This window comes from Pararge aegeria, chromosome 16 (genome assembly GCF_905163445.1).
Source record: "Pararge aegeria chromosome 16, ilParAegt1.1, whole genome shotgun sequence".
NCBI classification, from domain to species: Eukaryota; Metazoa; Arthropoda; class Insecta; order Lepidoptera; family Nymphalidae; genus Pararge; species Pararge aegeria.
The window spans coordinates 16,320,703-16,347,064 of NC_053195.1; the positions used below are offsets into that span (position 1 = coordinate 16,320,703).

The following is a 26,362-nucleotide window of genomic DNA, read 5'->3' on the forward strand; positions in this document are numbered from 1 at the left end:
TTATGAAATATACTTACGCATCCTTCAACAGTATTTCATAATTCCGTTACACGTTGTATATTTTTAAGACTTAGCTGTTACCTTCTGCAGTTTACTCAAATAATACTCATGATCGTACCTCGTCACAATAATACCATCTGTAACTTTGACCGCACTGTTCGATGAATAATCAATTGGTTTACCGTTTGTCGTTGTCATTTTACCGTTGACAGCTTTAATTATCGCGTTACCAGCACATAAGTCCCATTTCTTTATCGCCGTTGCGTGCAGATACACATCAAACTCCCCGTTTACCACACTCATGACTTTGTCTCCCGCACCAGCTGCGGGCGATACTGTTGTTTTGGGACCGAAAGCTGCTTTCGCTATGTCCGAGACTTTCCCTGGGTGAGAGCGGGACACAACTACCTTCGGGTGCTCTTTGTTTTCTGGTATCTGTAAGTGTAACGGTAGAAGTGCATTAGAAGTGAAATGATAACCTATCAAAACTATTACAACCAAAAGAACGACCTATCAGAGAAAAATGGCTACATAGTTTTTTAGTAAATTAACGGTGATAGCCAAGTGGGTAGGAGCTCTACTATTTCCGGGCGGCCGAGTTCGAATCCCAGCACTCCCTGTAACTTTTCTAAGTTTTGTGTTTTTTTAATTATTTAAAATATCTCTTGATTCAACGGCGAAGGAAAACATTGTGAGAAAACCTGTATGCCTGAGACTTCTCGATATAGTTCTGTAAAGTTCAAAGGTGCGTGGAGTCCACCAATCCGCCAGGCAATGGCATCCATTAGGCCAGCGTGGTGGACTACAACCTTAAACCCGTCTTATTGCTGGAGGAGACCCGTGCGGTGGGCCGATAATGGGTTGATATGACGATACTACGACAATACACACATCGCTATCTAGCCCCAAAGTAAGCGTAGCTTGTGTTATGGGTACTAAGATAACGGCTAAATATTTTTATGAATAATACTCATAAATACTTATAATATACAGATAAACACCCGGACACTGAAAAACAGTGATGTTCATCACACGAACATTTTCCAGTTGTAGGAATCAAACTAGCATCTGACTCAGAAAGCAGGGTCGCTTCAAACTGCGCCAAACAGCCGTCAATTATTCTGCAGCAGGGCTAGCACACAGGCAGGAGACAAAAATTATATCCCCCGATTATATCACCTGACAGGGGATATAGCTAACGTGTAAAGTAAATAAAGCTATTTCTGCTAAAGCATGGGTACATGGAATAGGAGAAGTTTACCCCCGTTCATACAAGATGGCACTCTAGACATATGTCGAGCGTGTCATCGCCCTGTGGAGTCCCTCAAGCATATAGTTTCTGGGTGTTCTTCCTAACGGCGAATACTTCTTCTTAGGGTGCTGTCTCCTTACGTAGGTTGGCTATCTCTACCTTGGACACCGCTGCTCTAAATAATTATTTGATGCTCTTTCCAAACCATTGTCGTAGGTTTTTGAGCCATGATATTCTTCTTCGGCCAGGCCTTCTCCTGCCTGCCACTTTACCTTGTAAGATAAGCTGAAGAAGTTCATACTTTTTTGGTGTGCCGCATCACATGACCAAAATATTCTAATTTTCTTTTTTTAATTGTTAAGAGTACCTCTGGAACCTTACCCATTCTCTGCAATACAGTGCTATTTCGTACACGATTTGTCCAAGATATTGCGAAATATCGATTGCGATTGGCGAATACTTGCACAGAAATAATCAAGTAGCCAGGATAGTTCATCAACAGCTCTTCGGTTTGGCCTTATCGATTTTGAGATGCCTAACTATAGGTACGACCGGGCGTCAGTTGTTGAAAATAGCAGTGCATTGCTCTACTGGGAACGAACGCCCTGTTTACCCCGGTTTATAATTACCACTTGTGCGCCAGTGACGTGAGAATTGATAAGCCTGTGGGAGAAGATACATTTGTATCCTTTCCCCGGGGAGATAATTGTCCCCTGCCCATGCTAGCCGTGCTCAGGATGAATATAAATAAGTGTCAATAAAAATAACATATTTTCATACAAGACTCCAGGAAATAGTTTTACGATATTTTTTATGCTACATCAGACAATTTAAAAATTCACATACATGTTGTACATTGGGAATGTTGGTGGAAGTTCGTTTCGTCTCCCAGCCCCAATAGGTGCGAGTTGCGAATGGATAGTGTACTACCCCAACTATTGGCACTCCGTTGATGGCCACGCACACCATTGTTGTTACATACTTGTATAGACCCTCTGTAACAAAAGCATTTATTAATATACTTTTACAATTGAACTAAAAATTTAATAATATCAAACAAATCATGGGTATTTTTTTTAAAGCGAATACTTCTTTAGCTGCACGAGCGATTTTTGATACGGGAAAAACTTATAGGTTCACTAGCTGTCGTCCGCGATTGTTTATGATAAATTATGAATATCACTACCGTACGCTAGCAACATTTTGAAATTTTTTGACAAACATTTTTTTTTTGCGTAAAATATTATTCGTTTTTTGTCAATAAAAAGTAGCCTATGTTACTTCCTATCTTCCAACAATATGTGTACAAAGTTTCATGACGATCGCTTAAGTAGCTTTTGCGTGAAAGCGTGACAAACATCCCTACATGGTCATTTATAATATTAGTAACAATGTCACCAATGACCTAGATAGTTACATGTAGTAAAGCCTGTGTGCATATGTACAACGTGTAACCGAATGACGAAATAATGTTGAAGGATGCAGAAGTACATTTCTAGGAATCACCCTGTAAATATAATAAAGTAGAGAACAAACAGAAGAAGAATATATATTTTTCCATACAAACAAATTCAAAATATTCTTAGGGTTTACTTATGACAAAACTATTGAAGATAAAAGACCGACACGTGCATAGTACCTACGTTACGCGATGCATACATAATAAATTGGCAGAAGTCACATGACTTTAGTTATGCTGTGATGCTAGGGCTGTATCTGATTTCTTTCAGTAAAAACAATGGCAGTGGTTTACTCAAAAATTATTAGGTTGTCGGTTTCATAGTTAAGTTTCAGAGGCAGTACATAATGTTTCTCTAAAGCACGTAAAGTATTATTTCGGTTTTCATTCACACCTTGTATGCATATATACTTGACTGTACAATTAGTATGTTTGCATCACAGATTGATTCCATGTTTGTTATGCTATTGTTTTAAAAGGGCATTACGAATGTCTCCCTTCTTTTTTTTTATCTGTGTGTGTTTGTGTAAATTTTCTGTGTGATGTATTATTGCTAATTCCCATCTAGCCTATTTGATTGACTAATGACTAACTTGACTTTAAACAAAACTTCTACTTATATTCATTATTATGATTTAAAAACAGGCCAATCGCTTAACTTTGCTCTAACTATGATTACCCAGCACAGACACAAGATTTAATCACTGTACTGTTCTGATAGTTAGGTTTAAACACTACACTTATTATCCCAGCAGTTTACTAGTTCAAAAGGTATTTTTTCCTTTTAGGCCTTCTCACTAATGTGTATTATTAAGAAGCTCAAGAAGATAATTTTTTTAAATAAATTGGTAATTGGGTAAGTGTGGCAATGAAACAAAAGATTAGCATGTGCAATTTTACTGTTAAGTTATGTATGCACATCATTAAGTTAATCACTGTATTGTCATCCTGTTTGGATATTAAATGAGACAAAGAATATATCAGGGTATAGAAAAAAAATCTAAGAACCAGGTTTATTGAATCTTATTTATTTTAATTAGATAGCAAGATTTTGATACTGGAACATGGTAGTCACAAATAGCAAACACCAGTCAATTGCAATGGGAGATTGAATTAAGTAGTGCTCTTAATCCTATACTTTGCTGTAGATAAAAATAATTTATATCAACCCTTTACCAACCCCACTACAGGTTCTCAGAGTGAGATGGCTTAAGCCACTTAGGCATAGTATACTGCAATGGCCAAGTGCAGTTAGTCTACCAAACTTTAGATGACTTTTAGAAAATAACAGAGAAATGTCTCAATGTTCTCCTTCACCATTAAAGCTAGTCATATTGAGATGTTTAACAAGCACATTTCTCTGAAAAGTTAGAGTTGCTGAACAGGGAACTTGGGAAAGCGAAGTTTGCCTAGCGGGAGGCTGAAGTCTTACCCAATAACTTATCTCGCTTATGCCTTAAATTGGGCAATCTCCTTTGAACATGTTGCATTTCTGAATTTTTATTGTTTCAAACGTCAGATTCAGAATAGTTGATTGATTTTCCGCTATATTACCTGTGTATTCCTGTGTAGCGTCCAATGGATCTATCCAAATTGTCACATCTTTAATAAAAACATGTTCATCATTCATTTGGTCGATTATCACATGCTCTGATGGTGTCGAGTCGATGTCTATCTTCTCCTGATTCTGACAACTCGCGTCGTCCTTCGAATGCTCTTCCGAAATTATATTTAACTTGGGAAACGTGTTTTGGAGGCTATAATACATAGCGCAGTGTGAAGAATAGTCGGCGTCAGTAACTGGATCGTTTGCCCCTTCGAGCGTCTTGCCTTTACTCTTCACGTTCAAATCATGGTTTTTACCCTCAGCTACCTTCACCCCACCTCGCTCCGCGGCGAAAATAGCGGCTTTTAACAATGATTTTATGTTTACCAAATCAGTTTTGTCGGTGGGATACTCTGAGCTTCCCGACCGCCAATAAATTATGAGGAACACAATGAATATTAGCGTGAAACAAGCGAATTTGTTCAACCTTAAAGTGCCACCAAAATTCATTATGAAATATTTTCAATATTTTGATTAAGGAGGAAAATTGTTTTCATTTTCCAAATCCAGATTTGTCTTTAATTTTTAAATGTCAATTTGACATAATGTTGCCCCCTGGGAAATCCTAAGTGTTGGCCAAGTCAAGCTTTTAGTTTCAAACAAAGTACTTTTTATTTCAAACCAGCGGCAAACAAACTATTTTTTAATACTTTTGTAAAGTTTGTAAAGCAGTAAAAAGTGAAAATCAAAAAGAAACCATGCATTAATTATTTCCGACATTGTTTATTATAATTATTGGACTGTCAGATGTACCTTAAAATCACTGTTCTAAGGGCCACCACCACCCTTCTGTTGGGAGAGGCCTTTAGTCCAGCTGTGAAATGTTTTAGGCTATTGTTATAATATATTTGATGATGATGAAAAGTGGACCAATCTTCGCCTGATAAAACTGAATTTTAAATCGATTCGATAGTCGATTTGTGGAGGACTTGCATAGTCGATAGATGATTATTCAATTCAATTCTTGTTTATGGCTTTTGTCTGCGCCAACTGGGCACAAGGTACTTCGCCAATGTCTTGTAGATGAAGAAGGCACGAAGGAGATTGATCGGTGAAACTAATGAAAAGTTAATTTTGAATTTGTACCAAGAAATAGTTGTTATTAGCTAGTTAGCTCTTTAACCTAAGGACACAGACAACACATGCATATATATCTTACACGGATATTTTTTGTACATTATACTTTAATTTTATTACTTACTATATATTTACATAAAAATCTACAATAAGGACTGAAAACAAACATTAAAAAACATTTAACACTCAAAGGACGGGGGACTTTGGGAGGAAGAATGGTGGGATTATGAAGGTTAACTCATGTTTCTTGGGACGTAAACTTTTACAGTTCCACTGTAGCAGGGTTATTGGGCCCATTTTGGAGTAGTTTAAAAAGTTGGCTTAAGTTTTTGGCAACGTTGGGCGGTAAGGGAATTTCACTACATGGAGCGACAATACTAAGTAGAAATTCGGAGATAAACTCAAGCATTTTACCTTGGGAGGGAGGGTTCTCAACATTGTTGTTGAGAGCGCATCCATTAGGAAGGGATGAGGAGTAATCACCAACAATAGTCTGAACAGCTTTTTTATCGTAGCCCTTTGCTAGAGGAGCTCGGGGACGAGGAGAGCGGAAAACTGTTTGCCGGTAGGAGGTTTTGGAGGAAGTTACATTAGTAGGAGTAAACATTTCTTTTGTTATCTCAGCATAGGACCTGCGGACAGGAGGAAACTGAGATGATGCTTCAATGTAAGATTTATTATTCTGAGACATGACCATTTTAATAGATTGCTGCCTGGAGAATTCTGGGCAGTCTTTATCAGTAGCAAAATGACTACCAGAGCAGTGTAAACATGTAGATAATTCCTTGATGACCAAACATGAGTCACCTGTATGGGGCTGAGCACATCTGTAGCATCTGGGCTTAGATCTGCAGATTGTTTTAATGTGGCCAAAACGGCAGCAGTTCTGGCACTGTATTGTTGGAAGTTTATATGTTTCAACTGGCAGTGAGGTGTGGTATGAATATACCTTAGCAGGAAGCATTTGCCCCCTGAAGGTTAGGACAACAGATTGGGTAGGCACCCAAGTGATGACACCCTCTGTGACAGATTTTCTGTTCAGTCGCCTTGATTTCAGAACCTCACCACAGCCAGGCGGGAGCTCTAGCGAATCAACAAGCTCGTCCATCGACCAGTCCACGGGAACTCCTTTCACCAGCCCCATTCTGGTTATGTTGTATGTGGGAATTATAGCTCTATATTTGCATAACTTCAAAACTGGACTAACCAGAAAGTTGTTGGCAGCTTGGGCAGAAGTAAACTCTACAGTAATTTTGTTGCGGCCTATATTTTTGACGCCGTCGTGGATAATTGAACCAATTTTGTGTTTGTGCAAGAATTGACCGAAATTTATAGCCCGTAATGACGCTCCAGAGGATGGGTCCTCCACTTCCCGTGAGACTTGGACGATAAAAGGCCCATTATCATCGTCAGAGTATGACTTGGCGCCTTCGGTGAAGGAAGGATGTATGTAAAGGCTTTGAACGGATGGGTTTACCAGAGTAGGATCAGTTATAGTTTTTTTGGCCGCATATACGTTGGTATCCTCTCCTTGTCGTTTGCGAGACGAGGCTGATGCCCCCGGGTCGGGCGGCTCAGGAGGTGTATCTAGATCCATTTTACTGGAAACACTATAACTACAGACACATAATAAATATTTAACCAACACCAAATACGGTTAGATTTATACGAATATCACCAATAACAACTATTTCTGCTGCTGTGTAAATTCACATAAAACACCGAAATTACACCGGAATCTCACTAACACGTGTGCACAAATTGACAGGCCAAGTTACAGTTCAATATAAACAACACCAAATCCTTTTCAAGACGAGTTTACAGTAAAATCAGAGAAAAATTTGAGAAAACCGCGTCCGCCATGTACGAAGTTTCCCGCCGAAAAAAACATAGATGATTATAGTCGTAAAAATGTAATAGGCCCGTTTTGACACTTGTCATTGCGACGTAACTAGTTATGGAACTATAAGACTCTGTACTCGATATTCACGATAAATCAATTCAAGTTTGTATCAGTACTTGATTGATATTATGATGTATTGTAAAGTGTTCGTTCGTTCAAAGTATTCCTTTAACTTCACAACCAATACGCGTGACTGGCTGTTGATTATACGTCCACTTTTCAACATGTTGAAACAGAGTTAGTACTATATAACAACAAACACAAAAATCGAGTCAAATCACTATGTTTAAATTAATGTCCAAAATAGAAGAGCCATAGTTAACGTAATAGTAAACAATATATATCAAACTTAAACGAGCGCACAGTCAACTTTACAAGATGAGGAACGAAAAACTGCGCAGTGCGCGCGGGGACGCTTCAGTCATGTGCCGCTTGGTCAGATACATCATCTCAGACTCATTATTTAGAACCCATTTTGAGAACCAAGCTCATTCTTTGCAGTAAAGATAACTACACAATATTTAATTTCGATATTCAGTAAAAAAAATGGTTACAGCTCTATTATAAAAAAAAAAAAGACTGAGAACGTAACTGTTTTTGGAACGTTTCGCAACAATTATAAATTGCATGATACTATGAAGTAAGCGCAAAAAGAATACTCGCGATATATTCTTTCATATTATTTAACGTTCCAAAAAAATTTACGTATTTTTTAAAACACCGTATGTAATTGATTTTAATTTTTTTGTTTCTTTCATTTTGTTCCAAGTTACATTCTATGGTCTTGCACAAATGTCAAAACGGGCCTATTACATTTTTCCGACTATAGTGACATTAAGTAGGTACGTCACTCGTCAGTGGTTTGGCTGTCAATTGTCATTACGTCAGTTTTTGATAGCATAATGCATTAATTTTTAATTGTATCGACGACAAATTGGAATTTTATTACTTGTTAGTCGTGAGTTGGTGCGTGCGGACGTTTATTTTATTTGCCTAAAATGATTTTAATGGATATATATGACACCGTAAGTAGTTACCTACCTTACAAATAAAACAGCTAAGTTTTTTCTGGTCCATTTTTTATTTACTATTATTGTTACTTATTTCAGGCAAGTTGGTGGACACTTGTTATCGCTGCTCAAGTGGTTATCGGCCTTACATATTTCATGAAGATGAGAAAATCAAAGAAACCCGAAGACCGTTTGACGCAACAAAAACTACTTGAATGGAAACCTTTGCCTTTAGTTCCCGACGATTTAACTGTGCCAGAACCACCTTTAATGGGGAAAATTAATGAAAAAGCTCTTAATTTGGGGGCTACAAGCTTTCTTTGCTTGGATCAGGAGCCTAAGATTATGGAGCGAGCTATTCAGGCCTTGCACAAATACGGCGTTGGATCCTGTGGCCCGCGAGGGTTTTACGGTACAATAGATGTACATTTAGAGTTGGAGGAGAGGTTGGCTAAGTTCTTGCAGGTGGAAGAGACCTGTGTTTATTCATATGGGTTTTCTACTGTTGCCAGTGCCATACCAGCTTACGCTAAAAAGGGGGATATAATCTTTGCGTAAGTATTGTTTTGTTATACAATTAGAGCGTAGACCCAGTCCTTCCTTCGCATCCCACTTAAGCAACCAATTAACTTGATTTTTCACATATAGTTATTTGAAAGGATACAGAAACAAAGGTCACTTTTTACCTTATGAATACAAATGGTTCTCACAAGATTTGTAAAGACTGTAATGAACGCAGATAAAGAAAGTGGGCAACAGCTAGTATTTCCAGTCAACCATGGTTCATGTAAAGATTTGAGATAGTGCATACAATTTTGAAAAATATTTTCTACTAGAATACAAAAGGCTGCCTTATTGCTTAGTAGTGATCTCTGCCAGGCAACCTTACTATAAAATATTTACTTAAATTACACAGTATTTTAAGTAAATATTTTTTTATTAATAAAATAGTATCTTAATACTGTATGCTAATTAAAACTGTGTTTTTTTCTGTGAAAAACCCTTAGTGCACACGATTCAGTGAGGATATTTTGTTAGTGACTATTTTCCTTGCAAAACAGGAAACTAAAATAATAAAGGATAACAAATTTATTTATAACACGTTACGTACAATGAAGTGGTGATAGCCTAGTGGTTAGATCTTCGGTCTTCCTTGCAGTCTTCCTGCCCCATGCACCTATAATGTTATAGTGTTATATGCATTTAAATTTAAGAATAAAAATATCACTTGCTTTAATGATGTAGGAAATAATCGTGTTGAAACCAGTATGCCTGAGATTTCCCCATAATGTTATCAAAGTTGTTTGAAGTCTACCAATCTGCACTTGACCAGTGTGTTGGACAACAGCCTAAACCCTTCTCATTCAAAGAGGAGTTCCGTGCCTGGTAATGGTTTGGTATTGGCATATAATGTTGACATAACTGCCATCGCTTCACGCAGCATTATTTTAAAATTACAGTTTATTTGACATACCTCGACAACCTTAAAATAATAGGGATCATAATACTAAATACGAAACTTCAATGATGTTATAATAATACTAATTGAAGCCATGGTAGTGTTAAGCTTTGCTTGCTGAGAAGGTGTAACAAACATTTTTGTTCAACAGGGATGAGAAAGTATGGTTCGCCATACAAAAAGGTATAGATGCTTCGCGAAGCACAGTCAGATACTTCCGTCACAATGACATGCAGGACTTGGAGCGTCAGCTAGAACTTGCAGCTTGGAAAAAGGAACTCAACCCTAAAAGAAGGGCGTTCTTGGTTGCTGAGGCTATATACCTTAATACAGGCTATATGTGTCCTTTGAGGAAATTGGTGGAACTGGCCAGAAGGTTCAAATTGAGGATCATTCTTGATGAAAGTCTGTCAATTGGGGTGAGTGCACAACATAATCTATGTTTACTATTTGTAAAAAAAAAAATATTTGTTATACATCTATAGAGCAAGTAATTAATAGTTTGTACAAAATTAGCCCTCGACTGTGATCCTATTGATGATGCAGTGTAAGATGGTAAACTGTCAGAGGTATGACAGATATAAGCCATACCTCTACTCGGTTTCTACACGAATCGCACCGGAACGATAAATCGATTAGTGGCACATCTTCAACACTAGCCTTGCCTCCCAACAGAAAAAAATCAGAAATTATAAATTCCTAAATTGATCCCGTTGAGGATTAAACCCGAGACCTCCCACTAAACTTCAACGCTGACATTTCAACAACATTTCGACTGGCTTGGCACAATGATCGTCTCAGAATTGGCATTGAAATAAAATGCAATGCACCATGTTGCTACTAATAAGAGCAACACTTGACTTATTAACAATTAATTGGCATCTATTTAAAAAGCACTAAATACTCGGTAATTTAACTGCTGGCCGATTTACTAACTGTTTTAACAAGTTGCCAATTTACCACCAGTATCTTTAGTACAAGATATTCTCGCAATCGAGGAGTCGTGTTCGCATATCAAACTTTGTATCGCCAAAGTATAATGGACTTAATGACACTCGCTTTAGAGTTGCAAATCTTGTACTTCTGATTTTTGTTTTACAAACGTTCTGTCAAAAAGTCGAGCTAAATAATTATGGACAAATTTGAGCTTTAATAGAAACCAAATAAGATCCATTTTATTTCAATGTTCAAGTAGGAGCGCCCATACTCAAAAACGAAAAGCTACAGACGATAAGTTGGCAACTGGTTGAAATTCACAGTTGAGAGGTGAACAGTCCCCCAAAATCTAACATTCAACATATATGTAAGAATATCATTTCCACATTTAACTCAAATGTGGAAATGATATTCTTCTACGGTCAGGCCTTCTTCGGCCTGCCACTTTACCTTTTATGATGATAAGTTGAAGAAGTTCATACTTTTTATAAATTCAAAATGCATACTTTTTTATAAAATAAAAATTTTCGGAACGGACTGGAATTGAACCTGCGAGCCTCTGGCAATCACGGCCTGAGCGCTTTCCCGATTAAGCTACGGCTCGCCTCCAGTCGATGCCGAAATTAGTATATGCCTTTTACATCAGTCTTATAGCGACTGTAAACCCAACTGCCTCAAGTGTAGGCAAAAACACTAATAAAAATTATAAAATTCATCTTTTTTGTTTTCCGCAAGTCCAAAGTATTCTAATTTTGAGATTGCATGCAGTCACGGACTAACTTGTAGTGGAATAAAAAAAATGGTGGCTGAATTGTGCCCTAAAAGAGCCCCCCCTACTGGCTATGAATTCCAGTGCTAGCAAATCGGCCAGCTGTTAAGTGGCCGAGAATTTAGTACCTTCGAACTAGGTCAGTGTCGATTGATTTTTTAATCAGAATCGAAGTGAGTTTATAAGAAAATGTACTTATGTTACGCTTTAGTAGTAATACTTATATAGCGTAACAAGATAAAAATCTTTTCAAATATTTTACGGTTGTAGAAAAAACGACAGTAACAATAGAAAAAAGGTAAATAATACGTTGAGTTTTATTATATCGCATTATCTAGTTATCTCACTATCGTACAACCGAGTTTCACTCAACATTAAAATTTGAGATTTTTGTATAATTGAATCAATTAAATCACCGTAATGAGACCACAGACTTTGACAATTGAAAGTGTACATGAACCTTTGTTTGAAGAACTGAAATGTTGACTGTTGCTAACTTCAGGGTGTCGGTTTTTCGTGACGGTGTGCGCGCGCATCGTAAAAATTAACTTCCATCATTTTTCCCTAAGGTGTCAAAAGAAGTATAACTTCAAAAAACGGGTTGCAGGTGATCGGCAAGACGGGCCGAGGGCTGACGGAGCATCTCAACGTGCCGCGTGACGAGATCGACTTGATAGTAGGATCTTTGGAGCACTCGTTCGCTTCCATCGGAGGGTTCTGCGCCGGCTCGCACTATATCGTGGAGCACCAACGCCTCTCCGGGTTAGGTGAGCATATCCATAAATGAATAAATGAATGTATATACTTTTATTGCACACCACAAAAAGTACATAGAACAAAAAGAAAAGTATAACAAAACAACGTATACAATTTGGCGGCCTTGTCGCTACATAGCAATTTCTTCCAGGCAACCAATGACGAAGATAAAAAACAGTTCCAGAAAAAGTAAGCTGGTGCATATATACATATACCCATAAAATACATATTTCATTACTTTTTATATATACATATAAAATATTTAAAAAATATATTTGTAACGAAAGACAAATAAATAAATACATAACTAAAATATATATAATATACAAAAATAATATTTACTTAAAAATAATATAATAGATTAAATATAAAACAAAATATATAAAATAAATAATTATCCTCAAATAAAATAATACAAAAAGAATAAAAGAGAAGAAGGGAGCTATCCTAGGTCATCAGTTGATTGAGACATAAAGTGATCTTTCACAAGTTAAATACTAATCTTTTTCTTTTTTTTTCTTCTGGTTTTACAGATTAGCCAATGGCAGGCAGTAGCGTGCATAGAGGGTATGCAGATGATAAAAAAATAAGGAAATCTCCATTATGAGTTATAAACTCTTTCGGGTAGGCTTTTTATAACTCTTACAATGCCTATCAATTAGGTTTTTTATAACTTGTACTGGAGATTTTCTTCATTTTATATCATACCCTCTATGCACGCCACTGATAGCAGGTGTACATATGTTAAATAAAAGTTCAAATTCTAATACAAATTCAAAAATGTTGTATTCATGTAGATAGTTGACGTTCGTTAACTTAAAAATAAAGCTAGGATGTTTTTTGTGATCACCATCTCACAGTCGAGTTAATGTGGAGCTATGAAGTAAGAGCAATTCAAGCTTTCTTATCATACAAGTAATCCTTAATATTAAAATAGGATTTTTCTGTAAGCTTACGTTTTATATAAACTTTGAACTTATTGTGAGACATCTCAAAGATTTCATTCGGTAGTTTGTTATAAAATAATATACGATTGCCCTTGAATGAATTAGCAATTTTATGTAGCCTAGTAAACTGCACAACGAGTTTATTTTTGCTTCTAATATTTATAAAGTTACAGTCCATTTTCTTTTTATATTTTGTTATATTTTTATGGACTATTAATAAGTTTTAATTACAGATGACTTTGGTTTTTTTTTTAAAGTGAATAAGTCGGGAGTGTTGTTAGCTATGTTTGATTAAAATCGGTCCAAGATGGCCGCCACAATATGACAGATTACATGTTTTTCACAACACCCTCATAGGTATCTAATGAAAGAGCTTCACTAGCACTATGAAAAATTTCAAATCCAAGATGTTGGATAGAAGCAGGCGTTACTTTGCGGAAATCCATAATATATTATGAAAATTAAGCTTAATTTGCTAAACGCCGCGAACAGCAGGATAATCTGTATGGTGTAATTTATAATTTCTTCAATCATAAACATATATGGAGAGACGGAGGTTTTTTAATTTTATGCGAAGAATTTATAAATATATTATTACAACAACGCACACATCGCCATCTAACCCCAAAGTAAGCGTAGCTTGTGTTGTGGGTACTAAGATGACTGATGAATATGTTTATAAATAATACACATAAATACTTAGAATATACATATAAACACCCGGAGACTGAAAAACATTCATGCAAATATCACACAAACATTTTCCAGTTGTGGGAATCGAACCCACGGCCTCTGACTCAGAAAGCAGGGTCGCTGCAAACTGCGCCAATCGGCCGTCAGAATTTGTATGTGGTATAACGTAGTGTTATTTACTCGTGATTGTTTTGCGGTTTTCATATCGGATAGCATTTTCCGTCTTGTTTCCCTAAGACTGGGGAAACAACGTTGACGTAATAAATAATTATCCACTTACGGTATGCGTACGTGATACGTATGTACATAATTTGTTTATAATGACAAAGACGTACCGTACCGCCCGGCGATTTAGCGTTCCGGTACGTTCTCGTAAATATGGGTTTAATATAACTGTCATACCATCTCGTACTGCATTATTACTTCTTTATCGATAAGCTTTAAAATAGGTATCGTTATTTGACTTTCTTAGTTCTTTCATTATCCGAAAACTATTACAGGAATCCAGAAGCAACATGGCTGTTTGGCATGGCTTAACAATTACGTTATCGACGTTATGCCAAGTTTATTTATCACGGTCTGACCCGCTTAATAATAAACGTGTGACATGACCAGTGCATAGAGGGTATGCACAGGGTATGCGGATGATATAAAATAAAGGAAGTCTCCAGTACGAGATATTAAAAACTTAAGGATAGGTAATGTTAGAATTATAAAAAGACTACCCTTAAGTTTTTATAACTCGAACTGATATTTTCTACATTATACATATATAACCTACATACCCTATGTATACCCTCTATGCACGCCATTGGCATGACGATAGTCTGGTGAAAGCTGAAAAGGAAAAAGTATCTAAATACTTGGGCCTTGCTCACGAGATTACCGCCATATGAAGTGTTGAGTCGGCCATGATTGTTCCGTTGTTCCGATAGTCGTTTCAGTCAATGATCTTCTCGTGAAAAGTTTCGACCAACGTCTTAAGAAGCTGTCGCTTGGTTGTTGGTTTTTTTTATTCCACCACAAATTAGCCACTCGTCTGCAATCACACCTTGTGTTGTGATGATGCAGTCTAAAATTGTAGCGGGTTAACCTGTCATACCCCTAATTGGTTTCTACGCGACATCGCACCGGAACAATAAATCGCTTAGCGGCACGTCTTTTATCGGTAAGGTGATAACTAGCCACGGCCAAAGCCTCCCACCAGATTTTATAAATTGCCAAACTGCCCCTCCGGGAATCGAACCCGGGCCCTCCTACTTGAATTAATAGGGCTCACCGTTGCACCACGGAGGTCGACAATGGGATGCAAGGAACACGACCTCCAAAGTGCCACGCTGTGACCACCTGAGACGTAGGTGTTAAGCCTTAAACATCTCACGTATGAACGGCCCCTTATTTGTGAAACTGAAACGCTAATAATTTTTGAGTAAACCACTGCCATAGTTTTTACTAAAAGAAATTAGATGCAGCCCTAACATCGCATGCAAAATTAAAATTATGTGACTCCTGTCACTTTATTTTATTGCTCTAACCAGGTTGCTCTTCTAATAATTTAAAATGTCATTGTGAGATGGTGATAACAAAAAAAAAACACCTGGCTAAGTTTGTTGTGGGCTTCTTCTAAGACCAGGACGCGTTTGGAACCCTCGTAGCTTTAGTTTTAAGTTTACGAATGTGGTTATCGCCATCATCTCACTACCGTGTAATTCTTATGTACGCATCAAAAGTGCCACCTATGGGCCTACTTAAATAAAGATATTTTTGACTTTGACTTTATTAGGAACGCGTCGCGTAGCGTAGGTACTATGCGCGTGTCGGTCTCTTATCTCCAATAGGGTTGTCATAAGTGAACACTTAAACAAATATGCTTCTTTAGATTTATTATGTTTACAGGTTGATTCCATATAGAATATACTTATCGTGTGCCTGTAATTACACCGGCGGAAATAGGCATGGCGGTTCCCTGGACGAGCCCCGACACAAAAAGCTGTAATATTCAAAAATTCAAAATTCATTTATTTCAAGCAGGCCTATAATATAAGCACTTTTGAAACGTCAAGTCTGAGAAGAAGCCGGCAAGAAACTCAGCAGTTGCTCTATTCCAATATCAACAATTTACATTTAACATTTTAAAATTCATTTTTCTATCTTGTGAGAGATGAAAGCGGAGCCGGATGCTTCCAAGCAACCTTTTCATTAAGAAATTCATCAATTGTATAATAACCTCGATGTAATAAATGTGTTTTAACACATTCTTTAAACGTATGCATTGGTAGGTCCAAAATCACCTTAGGAATCATATTATAAAAGCGTATACTCAATCCCACAAATACTACAATGTGTATCACTTCATTACTTATCCACTTCTTTCCAGGGTACTGCTTCAGCGCGTCTCTGCCGCCCATGCTGACGGAAGCTGCCATCGCTGCGTTGGACATCTTGGAGGAGAGGCCGGAGATCATCAGCGACCTGGCTGAGATCTCCGTGAAGTTGAGCCAGTGAGTTCTCTGTTCACTTCTCTAGAGCCTTCTGTATACGACGTGTAAATGAATACCGAAATAATACTTCGCAGGCTTTCGAGGTACATTCTGTACTGTCTCCGAGACTTGGGGGGCGTCCATGAATAACGTGAGGTGTTATTTTAAATTTTCTACCCCCTCCCCCGCCCTGGTGAGATGTCCTGAGGTTTTTTTTCAACCCCCTCCCCCGCCCTGGTGAGATGTCCTGAGGTTTTTTTTCAACCCCCTCCCCTATCCTCCTTTTACTTACGTATGACTAGTTAAGTTTAGAAATCAATATTGCTGGGAGTTTAATTTTAAATGTGATAAAAATTTAACAAAAAAAATTGGTTGTCTGTAAAGTCGGCTTACTGACGATAGTTGAACGTGACAACGACAACGTAATACTGATGGAATGGTTGCATTTTTCAAAAGAAAATTTTAATTTTATTTGTTTGCTAGATATAATCGTTGCTATAAACAATTGACACCACATTCACTTTTCACTGCACTTCATCCTTGCCGAAAACATGTAAATGTATTATTGTATAGAAGCTGTCCACGCGGACGCATCGCTCACTCAAGTAGACAGATGTCGAACGCGGAGGCCGACTGTGCCTCTTTGTCGCTCGTTCCGCGCTCTCGCTTGCACTTCAAGCCTTGAATGAACGCCTCAGAGCGAGGTAACGCCGCATGCGTCATGTTTTTTCGTGCGTGCAGCCGGCTCCATCGAATTATAAGACGTTGTCACGTCAAAAAATTGCGTGATATTTGCAGAGACCCCCTCTCTCCAACGTAAGATTAGATGAGATATGACTCGACCCCCTCCCCCCGGATACACAATTTAATTTTATCATCATCATTATCGATTGGGTGATAACTAGCAACTGCCGGAACCTCTCAGAAACCAAATATAAATTCCCACATTCCCACATCCCACCACAGCTAGTCAAGTAGTGACTTGACTAGACAAAATTCAGAAATTATTCATATATTCCTACCCTGCCTGGCATCGAACCAGCGATCTAACCTGTATAAGACTGAAGCGCTTATCAACGCACCTCAGCTCATAGGTATTATATCATAGGTTTAGATAAAACAAACAGACAGACTTTAAATATTTTTAATATTAATATAAATTTTGTTCTTATATATTTTATTCTTTTTTATGTACTTTTTGAGGTGTGCAATAAAAGTATCATTCATTCATATTTACAGTGCCCTCTACAGTCTATACCACTTCTCGTTCAGCGGGGACGTGTACTCGCCAGTCAAACATCTTTACACCAAGGACGAAGGCAACGTATTGTCTTACGACATCAAGATGGAGTTCCTCCGAAATATAGCTAAATATTGTATGGAAAGAGGCGTGGCGGTGACTGTCTCAGCGCATATAAAGGACGATGAGCTAAGCTGTCCAGAACCTTCCATAAGAATAGTGTCGACTTTGAAGCTTAATGACGGACTCATTGCCCAGATTTGCGAAGTGTTGGATAAGGCGTACATAGATTGCAAAATTCTAGGCTGAATTAGTGTTAGTCTGTGCCTTAAAAAAAAACTTTTGTTTATACACTGTGACTTTTTAATTTAACCGATCTTTTTTAACTTATGATTAAATTTAAAAGGCCTAGCTCTACGTTTTAACTCTTCGTAAAATGTTTGTTGACATAATTTTTTAATATAAAAACGAAATACCTCTCACTACTGACATTAAATCTTTATGTAAACCTTTTTTGTATAACTTAAATTTGCCGGTTAAAATAGTATCCAATTACCATTAATTTTCCGTATAGATCGAATCTGTGGAATACAAATAATAATAGTAATAATAAGCTGCGGTTGAGGTACACGTTCACAAATAGAATTTTTTTTGTTACTACCGAGTTTCTTGTCGGCTCTTCTCGGAAGAATCTGCTTTTCAAACCGGTGGTAGAGTCCCAACAAACAGAAATTCTTGACGTTTCATAAGTGCTTATAAAGAAGGCCTACTTGAAATAAATTAATTTAAAATATTGAGGAATTAGGGATATAACAAACGTGCTTAAATAAATAAATATTAATGAGTTTTTTTTATAACTATATTTTAATTATGGTTCTGATATTTTTACAACATATTTTACGCTTATAATTCTCAAAAAGATTGGTTACATTACAAGACAATTAAAACACTTTGGTTTACACTCAGTTCTGTTTACTGCACTAGTGATAGTACGACTCAAAAATAATAATATTGTTTACAGTGAAACTGATATAGTTAAGTAGGTCATCCGAATATCCCATCGCTCGCACTCGCTATAGAGTGTTTCTTAATGCACCGAATTAAGTATTATAATAACACAGTACGGCTTTTCGCTGAACTGGTGATAATAAGAATCAGACATAAAAATATTGTTTACAGTGAAACTGAAATAGTTAAGTAGACCATCCGAATATCCCATCGCTCGCACTCGCTACAGGGTGTTTCTTAATGCACCAATTTAAGTATTATAATAATAACGTACGGCTTTTTCTGTTACCAATATAGTAACTAACTCTGTTGCGGCTCTGGGATGACAAAAGTCACAGTGTATAGGCAAAAATAGAAAAACATATAGCCTTTTTAAAACGCAAGTAAATAGTCTTATTCTATTTATATATTTTAATAGTGAAGTGCACAAAGTATCTTTCTTGCACTAAGTATTGTGAAATTATACATTCCGTACTTACATGTACATAATATGTACATAGACATCTTTAGCCAAAGATTTGTATTAATTACAGTCAGTAACTTTGACATCCAAAGGAACATCTGATTAATTTTTATGCTGCATTTATTTCACTGTGTGACCGTTACCCTACTTGACCTTAATAGTAAACTATTTAAAAATAAAAGATAAAATTCATTCTAAGGAATTCTTCTTAATAAATATTATTTCAGTAAATCATTCATGTCATTCTTAATAAATATTATTTCAGTAAAATGTGAATGGTGAAGAATATTTTAATTATTTATTTATGCACAAAATAATGGGATCACAAATCTCTCTACCTAAGGCAAAGTGCAGTTTGAACACGCATTTGATTGATTATTCTACAAATCGCAAAAGAATGACAGAGAAAATTGAACCTATATCACTTTTTTTTTTCAATCTTAATTTCCTCCAGGGCTTCTAGCAGAACGTTTGTGATATCGGAGATAAAATTCCGAATAAACAACTTTAATATTTCCTATATTAAAGTTGTTTGTTCGGAATTTTAGGTCCATTTTTCTTTGGCAATATATTTTAAGAGTTGCAAGTGTTTTTGGTCAAAATAAGGTAGAGCTTTTACTTTTTTTATGCTTTGTTAAGCGAAACTTTTTCGTATATATTATATTTAAAAAAAAAACTTTGTTTTATTTGACCTTTTTTTTTTTTTTAAATAAATATACTACGACAATACACACATCGCCATCTAGCCCCAAAGTAAGCGTAGCTTGTGTTAAGGGTGCTAAGATGCCTGATGAATATTTTTATGGATTATATACATAAATACTTAGAAAATACATATAAACACCCAGACACTGAAAAACATTCATGCTCATCACACAAACATTTTCCAGTTGTGGGGATCGAACCCACGGCCTTTAGCTCAGAAAGCAGGGTCGCTGCAAACTGCGCCAATCAGCCGTCAAGATTCTGCAAGAGCTTGTAGATACTCTGGACTTACCTGAAGAAATCAACACTGCTCTCAGCTTTTGTGGAATCAACTATGGATAATCGTTACTCTGTTCCATATATTCTTACATGCCTGTAAACAATTCTCTTTACCTATTAAATATATTAAAAAATTGTAAAACATACATTTGTTTAAAGAAAATGTCTTTTTATTAACTGTTTTTGACGTGACAACGTCTTATAAATTGGTTTGCCGGGTGACACTTCAAGAAACTGCGTTACGCTCTGCTCACGTTATGCGCTCACAATGAGAGCGAGTGAGAGGCACGCGTCCCTTCCACTCGGGCATGGTTAGCCCGCCTAAGAGCGAGAGAGACAGACATAAAAAGTGAAAGGCACGCGTCCCTTTGTAGTAAACGCTGTTTCATTGTACGCAAATGTATTGCAAGTTATTGTATGTATATTTGTATATAAATACGTATGTATGTGTAAAGGTAAAAATAAAATTTTGTTAATATGAAATTCAGTGCGAGATTCTTTGTATAAATTAATGTTTTTTCAATATAATTCTTTGTATAAATAAATGTTTTAAATTGTTACTATTATTTCATCCTTCTTCCTACTATACGAATGAATATTCACATTAAAATTATTTTACCACTCAAAGTCGTTGTCACGTAAAACTTTCGCCCGTATACCGACTTTACAGGCAACCAATTTTTAACATAACATAGTTTTTGCACACCACATAAAAATGCAGAAAATTAAATATTGTATAACAATATAATAAAAAAAATGGGAGGATATTCATAAAATTATTACTACAATTTATCTATATTAAGCGGGTTGTTTTAAACTTATCTATTGGTATATAATTATTATTGTTATAACTAGTACATGAATGTTAAACTTAATAAATTATTGATTTATTTAATAATGTGCTTTTATTTATAATCCTAACCTTAAAAACTTAACATATTGCACAAAATCAGTAACTTTGTGCAACTGCTTTATGACTATTAATAACATAGCCATACGACCTCAGCCTACAAATTCTTGGATGTGCCCGTCACATCCAAGAATTTTAGGTGCACTAGAATATTTAATTTAGAAATAAAAGAATTCTCTTCACTGTGCTTCTGAATTGTCTATTTCAATAGTCTTAGATAATATTTGTGGTCTATCTTGATACGATAACTGTTAATATCCTCTAAAATTTCAAAATCAAGTAATTGTATCCTCTTTGTAAGAACTAAGTTTTGTTATGTTGGCTAATTCTAAAATGAGTAGCTAACATTTAAACTTGAGGATAACCCCCAAAACAAATTGAATGGCCTACCCCTTGCTTTTAACCCTATTAAATGTATCTATAATGCTTATTGAAATTATTGACAAAAGTGCTATAAGCATATTAGGTTGTATAATTACATAAATCCAACGAAAAACCAAAGTCTCAAATTCAAAAGTTGTGCTCTTCCTATTCTTTTATTTAATGATTGTACTACTCGTAGATAAGTTCAGAGATTTGTGTAGATACTACGTGCTTAACTGCATATTTGCAGGTTATGACTCTAATTAATCATTCATTTGTAGAAAGCATTGATTAAGAAGTAAGTATAACCGCAGCAACTAATCGGTTACAAGTTCGTCAGCCATATGACAATATCCAACATTCCTTTTGAACTCGGTGTCGTCTTCTTTGTGCAAAGGTTTCCTTATCTCCATTAACCTGCGATCAGTTTCTAAAGCCTGGTTTTTATACTCCAAGTCTTTCTTGACGCGTTGGTGATGGTTGTACATGCCGTGGTACGTTGTCCTAGATTAATTAAGGAAATTATAATAGTCTCAATTGAAGAGATTATACATATAAAGAAGCAAAATGATAATCTTGACTTTCTAACTGCCGAATTCGAATTCCGAATCAAGCCAAAATTTTATGGTATTGTGTTATTTATGTAAAATAAATTTCAGTACCAACCCGGAGCTAGGAAATTGGCGGTGTCAACACCTATTCACGTTGGTCCCAAAAAAAATAAGAGTAATAACAGTTTTTACAGTTCCAAAGCAGATACTTACAGTGCTTCTTGCAGCTTTTTCTCGAGCATATTAGAACTTGTATGCACCCTTTCGTATTCTTCAATCAAGCCGCCCATCGTTTTATCCTGAAAATTATGTAATTACATATCACTTGTTCTTTTCTTCAGAATGAAGATTAGGAAAACAAATATGTTTTTACCTGCACTCTTTCGAGTACTGGTCTTCTAGTCCTAGTCTCCAGTCGAGTCTCCACCAGCTTTGTTGGGTTTATTTTATCCGCGACCGCTGCACGAAGAGATTCAATCTCTCGATCAACCTTTTGGATATTTGCTTCTAGCTACCAAAAAGAAAAATGTATGTCAGTTTCAATAAAGTGGTAATTTATAATTTACCCATCTTTGGAATCTATGCTTTGATTCCCGTAACAGTGGCGCTGCAATATTGCCAACTTAATAAATATTAAAGCGTGTGACGTTCAGAGTCCGCCATATAGTATCTTAATAATCTGTGTGCGTTCGTAAGCAAAAATAAGTATGTAGCGTAAACATTCTCCCCCTCGCTTTAAATCTAGGGAACGCTGATCACTGATGGCTTTAACTGCATTAAAAGAGTATAATAATATACATATGCATTTCTCAGCTGGATCCGATAAGAGCGCAGCAACCGCTTTACACGCTACGGTGGTCATCAAAAATGTAAAATCGCTATCGCTACTAATGTTATAAATGTTAATGTAAGTTTGTTTGATACGCATTCACGCAAAAACAAGTAAACCAATCCTCATGGAACTTTGTACACATATTCTTGGAAGTGTTAGAAGTAATAGAGAATACTTTTTATCCCGACATTAAGCTCGGTTCCTGTGGGAGAGGGGATGAAAGGGTTTGACGATTTTACACCATAAATTATAACCGATTAAAATAATTATTTTTGTACTATGGAGGTTATAATATGTGTTTAATTTTGCCCAAACTTTGTGTAGAATTTTGAGATTGAGGACAGAACTCCTCAGCGGACAGCAGCAAACCCCTCATTTAAGGCTACAACTGAATTAAATGCCATATCAAAAAACAAAATCAAACGCAGAAAGTCGCGGGCAATAGCTAGTACCTTATATTTCTGCCACTCCATTTCATTTCTTGCCCTCTGTATGTCATAGACACGTCTGCGTACAATCATTTCCACCTGTTGACTTTGCGCGTAGATCTGGTTCTTCGCCTGTTCTCTACTTTTGAACATAGTTTCACGTAGCTCCTTGGACTCTCGCATTAATTGTTCCGCAATTTTTATTGTGTTTTGTATGCAGTGGACGTAACTTTCTTCAGTCATTGAGCTGTAATATGAAGTAAATAGCATAGCCTCGACAATCAGAAGACATTAAATTCTAAGTGTAGCTAAGTTGTATTTATATTCCAGAAACAAACTCTTCTGATTGCGTAACAGACGCGAAAATGTGATCGGAATATCAATCGATAATCCCTACTAATATTATAAATGTCAATGTAAGTTTGTTTGTTACGAATTCACGCAAAAACTAGTAAACCGATCCTCATGAAACTTTGTACACATATTCTTGGAAGTGTGTTTTAATACCGACATTAAGCTCGGTTCCTTTGGGAGAGGGGATGAAAGTGTTTGACGATTTTACACCATAAATTATAGCCGATTGAAATAAGTATTTTTGTGCTATAGAGGTTATAATATGTGTTTAATTTTGCCAAAACTTTGTGCAGATCTGATGAATGTAATTGGATATAGAGGACAGAACTCCTCAGCGGACAGCAGCAAACCCCTCATTTAAGGCTTAGCGATACTGAATACTTGAATGCCAATTGAATGCCACATCAAAAACCAAAATCAAACGCAGACGAAGTCGCGGGCAACAGCTAGTACTGTTACAAATTCTCGGTTCTCGAAGTGAATCTATAGGTCATCATCATCATATCAACCCATTACCAGCCCACTACAGGGCACGGGTCTCCTCCCACACAGAGGGGGGTTTAGTCCACCACGCTGTATTCGTGGATACACCCCACACCACAACTTCACGCAACAAAACACCCCACAAATCTACACTTGATCTGTAGTCACCACACGCCTTTGAGAACATTATGGAGAACTCTTAGGCATGCAGGATTCCTCACGATTTCAAAGTCAAAGTCAAAGATTTCTTTATTCAAATATGCACATAGATGGCACCTTTGATGCGTACATTACATGTAAAATCTGACATAAGTGTGTTGATGGCGATAACTAAATTTTGATGCTGTCCTTCACCGTTGAAGAAAGTGATATTTTAATTTAAAAAGTTAGAGGTGCGTGCTGTAATTCGATCTCGGCTCTCCGAAAGCCGTAGCCGAGTAGCCGAAGTCCTAACCTAGGATAGGAAACTAAAGAAATGTCTCACAAAATCTATGCAGGCTCTAGCTCATCTCAGCTCATCAAATCTAGGCTAATATAAGCATTACAGTCACCATAAAAACGATCACGTCCTTATAAAATTATCTTTGCACCGTTAAACACGTCAACAAGTGTAAAAAAACGACCACATACTCAGGTGGAATTCTCGTAGGGTCAACTTTATAAGATATCTCAGAACTCTCTCTAGTCAAATCTTTCACGTGATACTCCAACATAAGGCAATCGTCCTTGTTCTGAATCTCTCGCTCCAACCTGCAGAAGACATTAGTGAGATCCTTGATTTTCTGCCATCCCATATGACAGACGTCGGTTAGAACGCGTTTGCTGTTTTCGATTATATGTAGCTCCTATAAGAAATATAATTATTATTTATAAAAAAGTTATTAAACTTTCTGCAGTATAATTAATCTACAGATCCAACATAGGGAGATAATAATCTCCTTCTATTTTAGAAATGGAATGCTAGAATACCGAATTCTATGCTAGAATAAATATAAAAGGTAACTACTGAATTAGGTTCCTTTTCTTTTTTTGTTTTGCCATCGCGCCTTTGAGTAAAGAAAAGATATGTTTATCTATGCGCACTAGAATATTAGGTTTTGCACTTGGGGCAGCTGAAATATGTTTGCAACATTCATAAAGTTATATCCTTAGAACTAACTCGGTTTGCCAGTCACATCTACTTTAGTTTCATAACCAAGTTCAGCGTTACCTTCCTTAATTCCTCGCCAAGTTGATCTCTAGTCAACTCAGGTGGTACTCTCTGATCTCTATTGGACAGACATTGAGATACCACCATCAATGGTATTTGAAGTGACTCCAAGTGCAATTCTGTTGCGTTTTTCTCCTCTTTTAAAGCCCTGATTTCATCTCTCACTTGCTCGCGTGTGAATCTTTGATTTTCACGCCATGAGTCTACTTCGAATATTCTAGAATAAAAATTAAATTCACTATTTAAAAAACTCTAGTAGATTCCAACTTGAATATATTCGATGGTACCTATTTATTGGATGGTTACTACTGACTTTAAATACTGTAATAATACTTTTCACTCTCAAAATTCTGCTTCTAGGAAGTTTTTAGGAACATTTGCCATAGGTACCGATATTTAAATATGAAATCAAACTCATGGGTTTCATACAGGGAAATAAAGCTAGTCGAAGTAGGTCAAGTTAATAAAAATCGATTGGCCTACCAGACACAATTTCCTCCATAATTTTCTCAATTATTGGATAAAAGCAGGCGTAACAAGTTAAGCCTTAAAAACTTATTCATTGAAAAGTCAACATTTCCTGAGTTAGCTTCTCGGAAATATATGAAAAGTTTAGGATTGGCTGGGTTTTTATGAATGAATGCAGTGTTGACCACTGATGGCAAGAATCGCGAATAAAGGAATTACATTCTAAAAAACTTCCGTGTGAGATAAATAAGATGACGGTAAAGAAAGATCAAGATTTTTGCAGCTCCAAAGTGGTATTAAGTATTTAAACGTATTTGACAAAAGCTTGAAAATAATATAATATCGTTTCGGTATTTATATTATATACCTGTCTCTCATTAACTCATTGTTAACGTAGGTGTCCCATCGTGTGGTAACTGAAGTTTCATTGCGAAGTTGATTAGCCCGTTGTCTAAGTTCGTAAGATTCGAAACGATGCAACCTGGCTTCATTTTGTAATCTTTGTATATTTCTAGTCCAATCTAGAACACTAATACGGGGATGTGGTTTCTCAAAAACAGGAATAGAGGCGTCCATTGTAAGGAACGACTACTACTCTACATTGCTTGAAGCTTAGTCAATGTAGGTTAGAAACGAAATTTGATCAATAGCAGCTGTTGTTAGGTTTACTTATTGTAGTCATCGATTATTTATTAATACAAATGGCAAATTCAAAGTCTTT

At 36.4% G+C, this 26,362-nt stretch overlaps 3 protein-coding genes across 3 annotated transcripts; 1 reads left to right on the top strand and 2 right to left on the bottom strand.

The window, feature by feature from the left end:
- Window positions 1-4,814, bottom strand: LOC120630539 (putative inositol monophosphatase 3). Its single transcript, XM_039899792.1, has 3 exons — window positions 4,266-4,814; window positions 2,099-2,247; window positions 1-435 (listed from the first exon to the last, which is right to left on the bottom strand). The coding sequence occupies exons 1-3, from the start codon at window positions 4,765-4,767 to the stop codon at window positions 64-66; spliced, it is 1,023 nt and encodes a 340-aa protein (XP_039755726.1). The 5' UTR covers window positions 4,768-4,814; the 3' UTR covers window positions 1-63.
- Window positions 4,815-8,159: 3,345 nt separating this feature from the next.
- Window positions 8,160-19,752, top strand: LOC120630472 (serine palmitoyltransferase 1). The gene is made up of 6 exons (XM_039899713.1): window positions 8,160-8,322; window positions 8,407-8,861; window positions 9,918-10,185; window positions 12,079-12,238; window positions 16,245-16,368; window positions 17,587-19,752. The coding sequence occupies exons 1-6, from the start codon at window positions 8,296-8,298 to the stop codon at window positions 17,894-17,896; spliced, it is 1,344 nt and encodes a 447-aa protein (XP_039755647.1). The 5' UTR covers window positions 8,160-8,295; the 3' UTR covers window positions 17,897-19,752.
- Window positions 19,753-20,761: 1,009 nt separating this feature from the next.
- On the bottom strand, window positions 20,762-26,217 carry LOC120630522 (tektin-B1-like). Its single transcript, XM_039899773.1, has 7 exons — window positions 26,009-26,217; window positions 25,174-25,390; window positions 24,594-24,808; window positions 23,151-23,373; window positions 22,240-22,377; window positions 22,080-22,165; window positions 20,762-21,819 (listed from the first exon to the last, which is right to left on the bottom strand). The coding sequence occupies exons 1-7, from the start codon at window positions 26,215-26,217 to the stop codon at window positions 21,633-21,635; spliced, it is 1,275 nt and encodes a 424-aa protein (XP_039755707.1). The 3' UTR covers window positions 20,762-21,632.
- Between the last annotated feature and the right edge of the window lie 145 nt (window positions 26,218-26,362).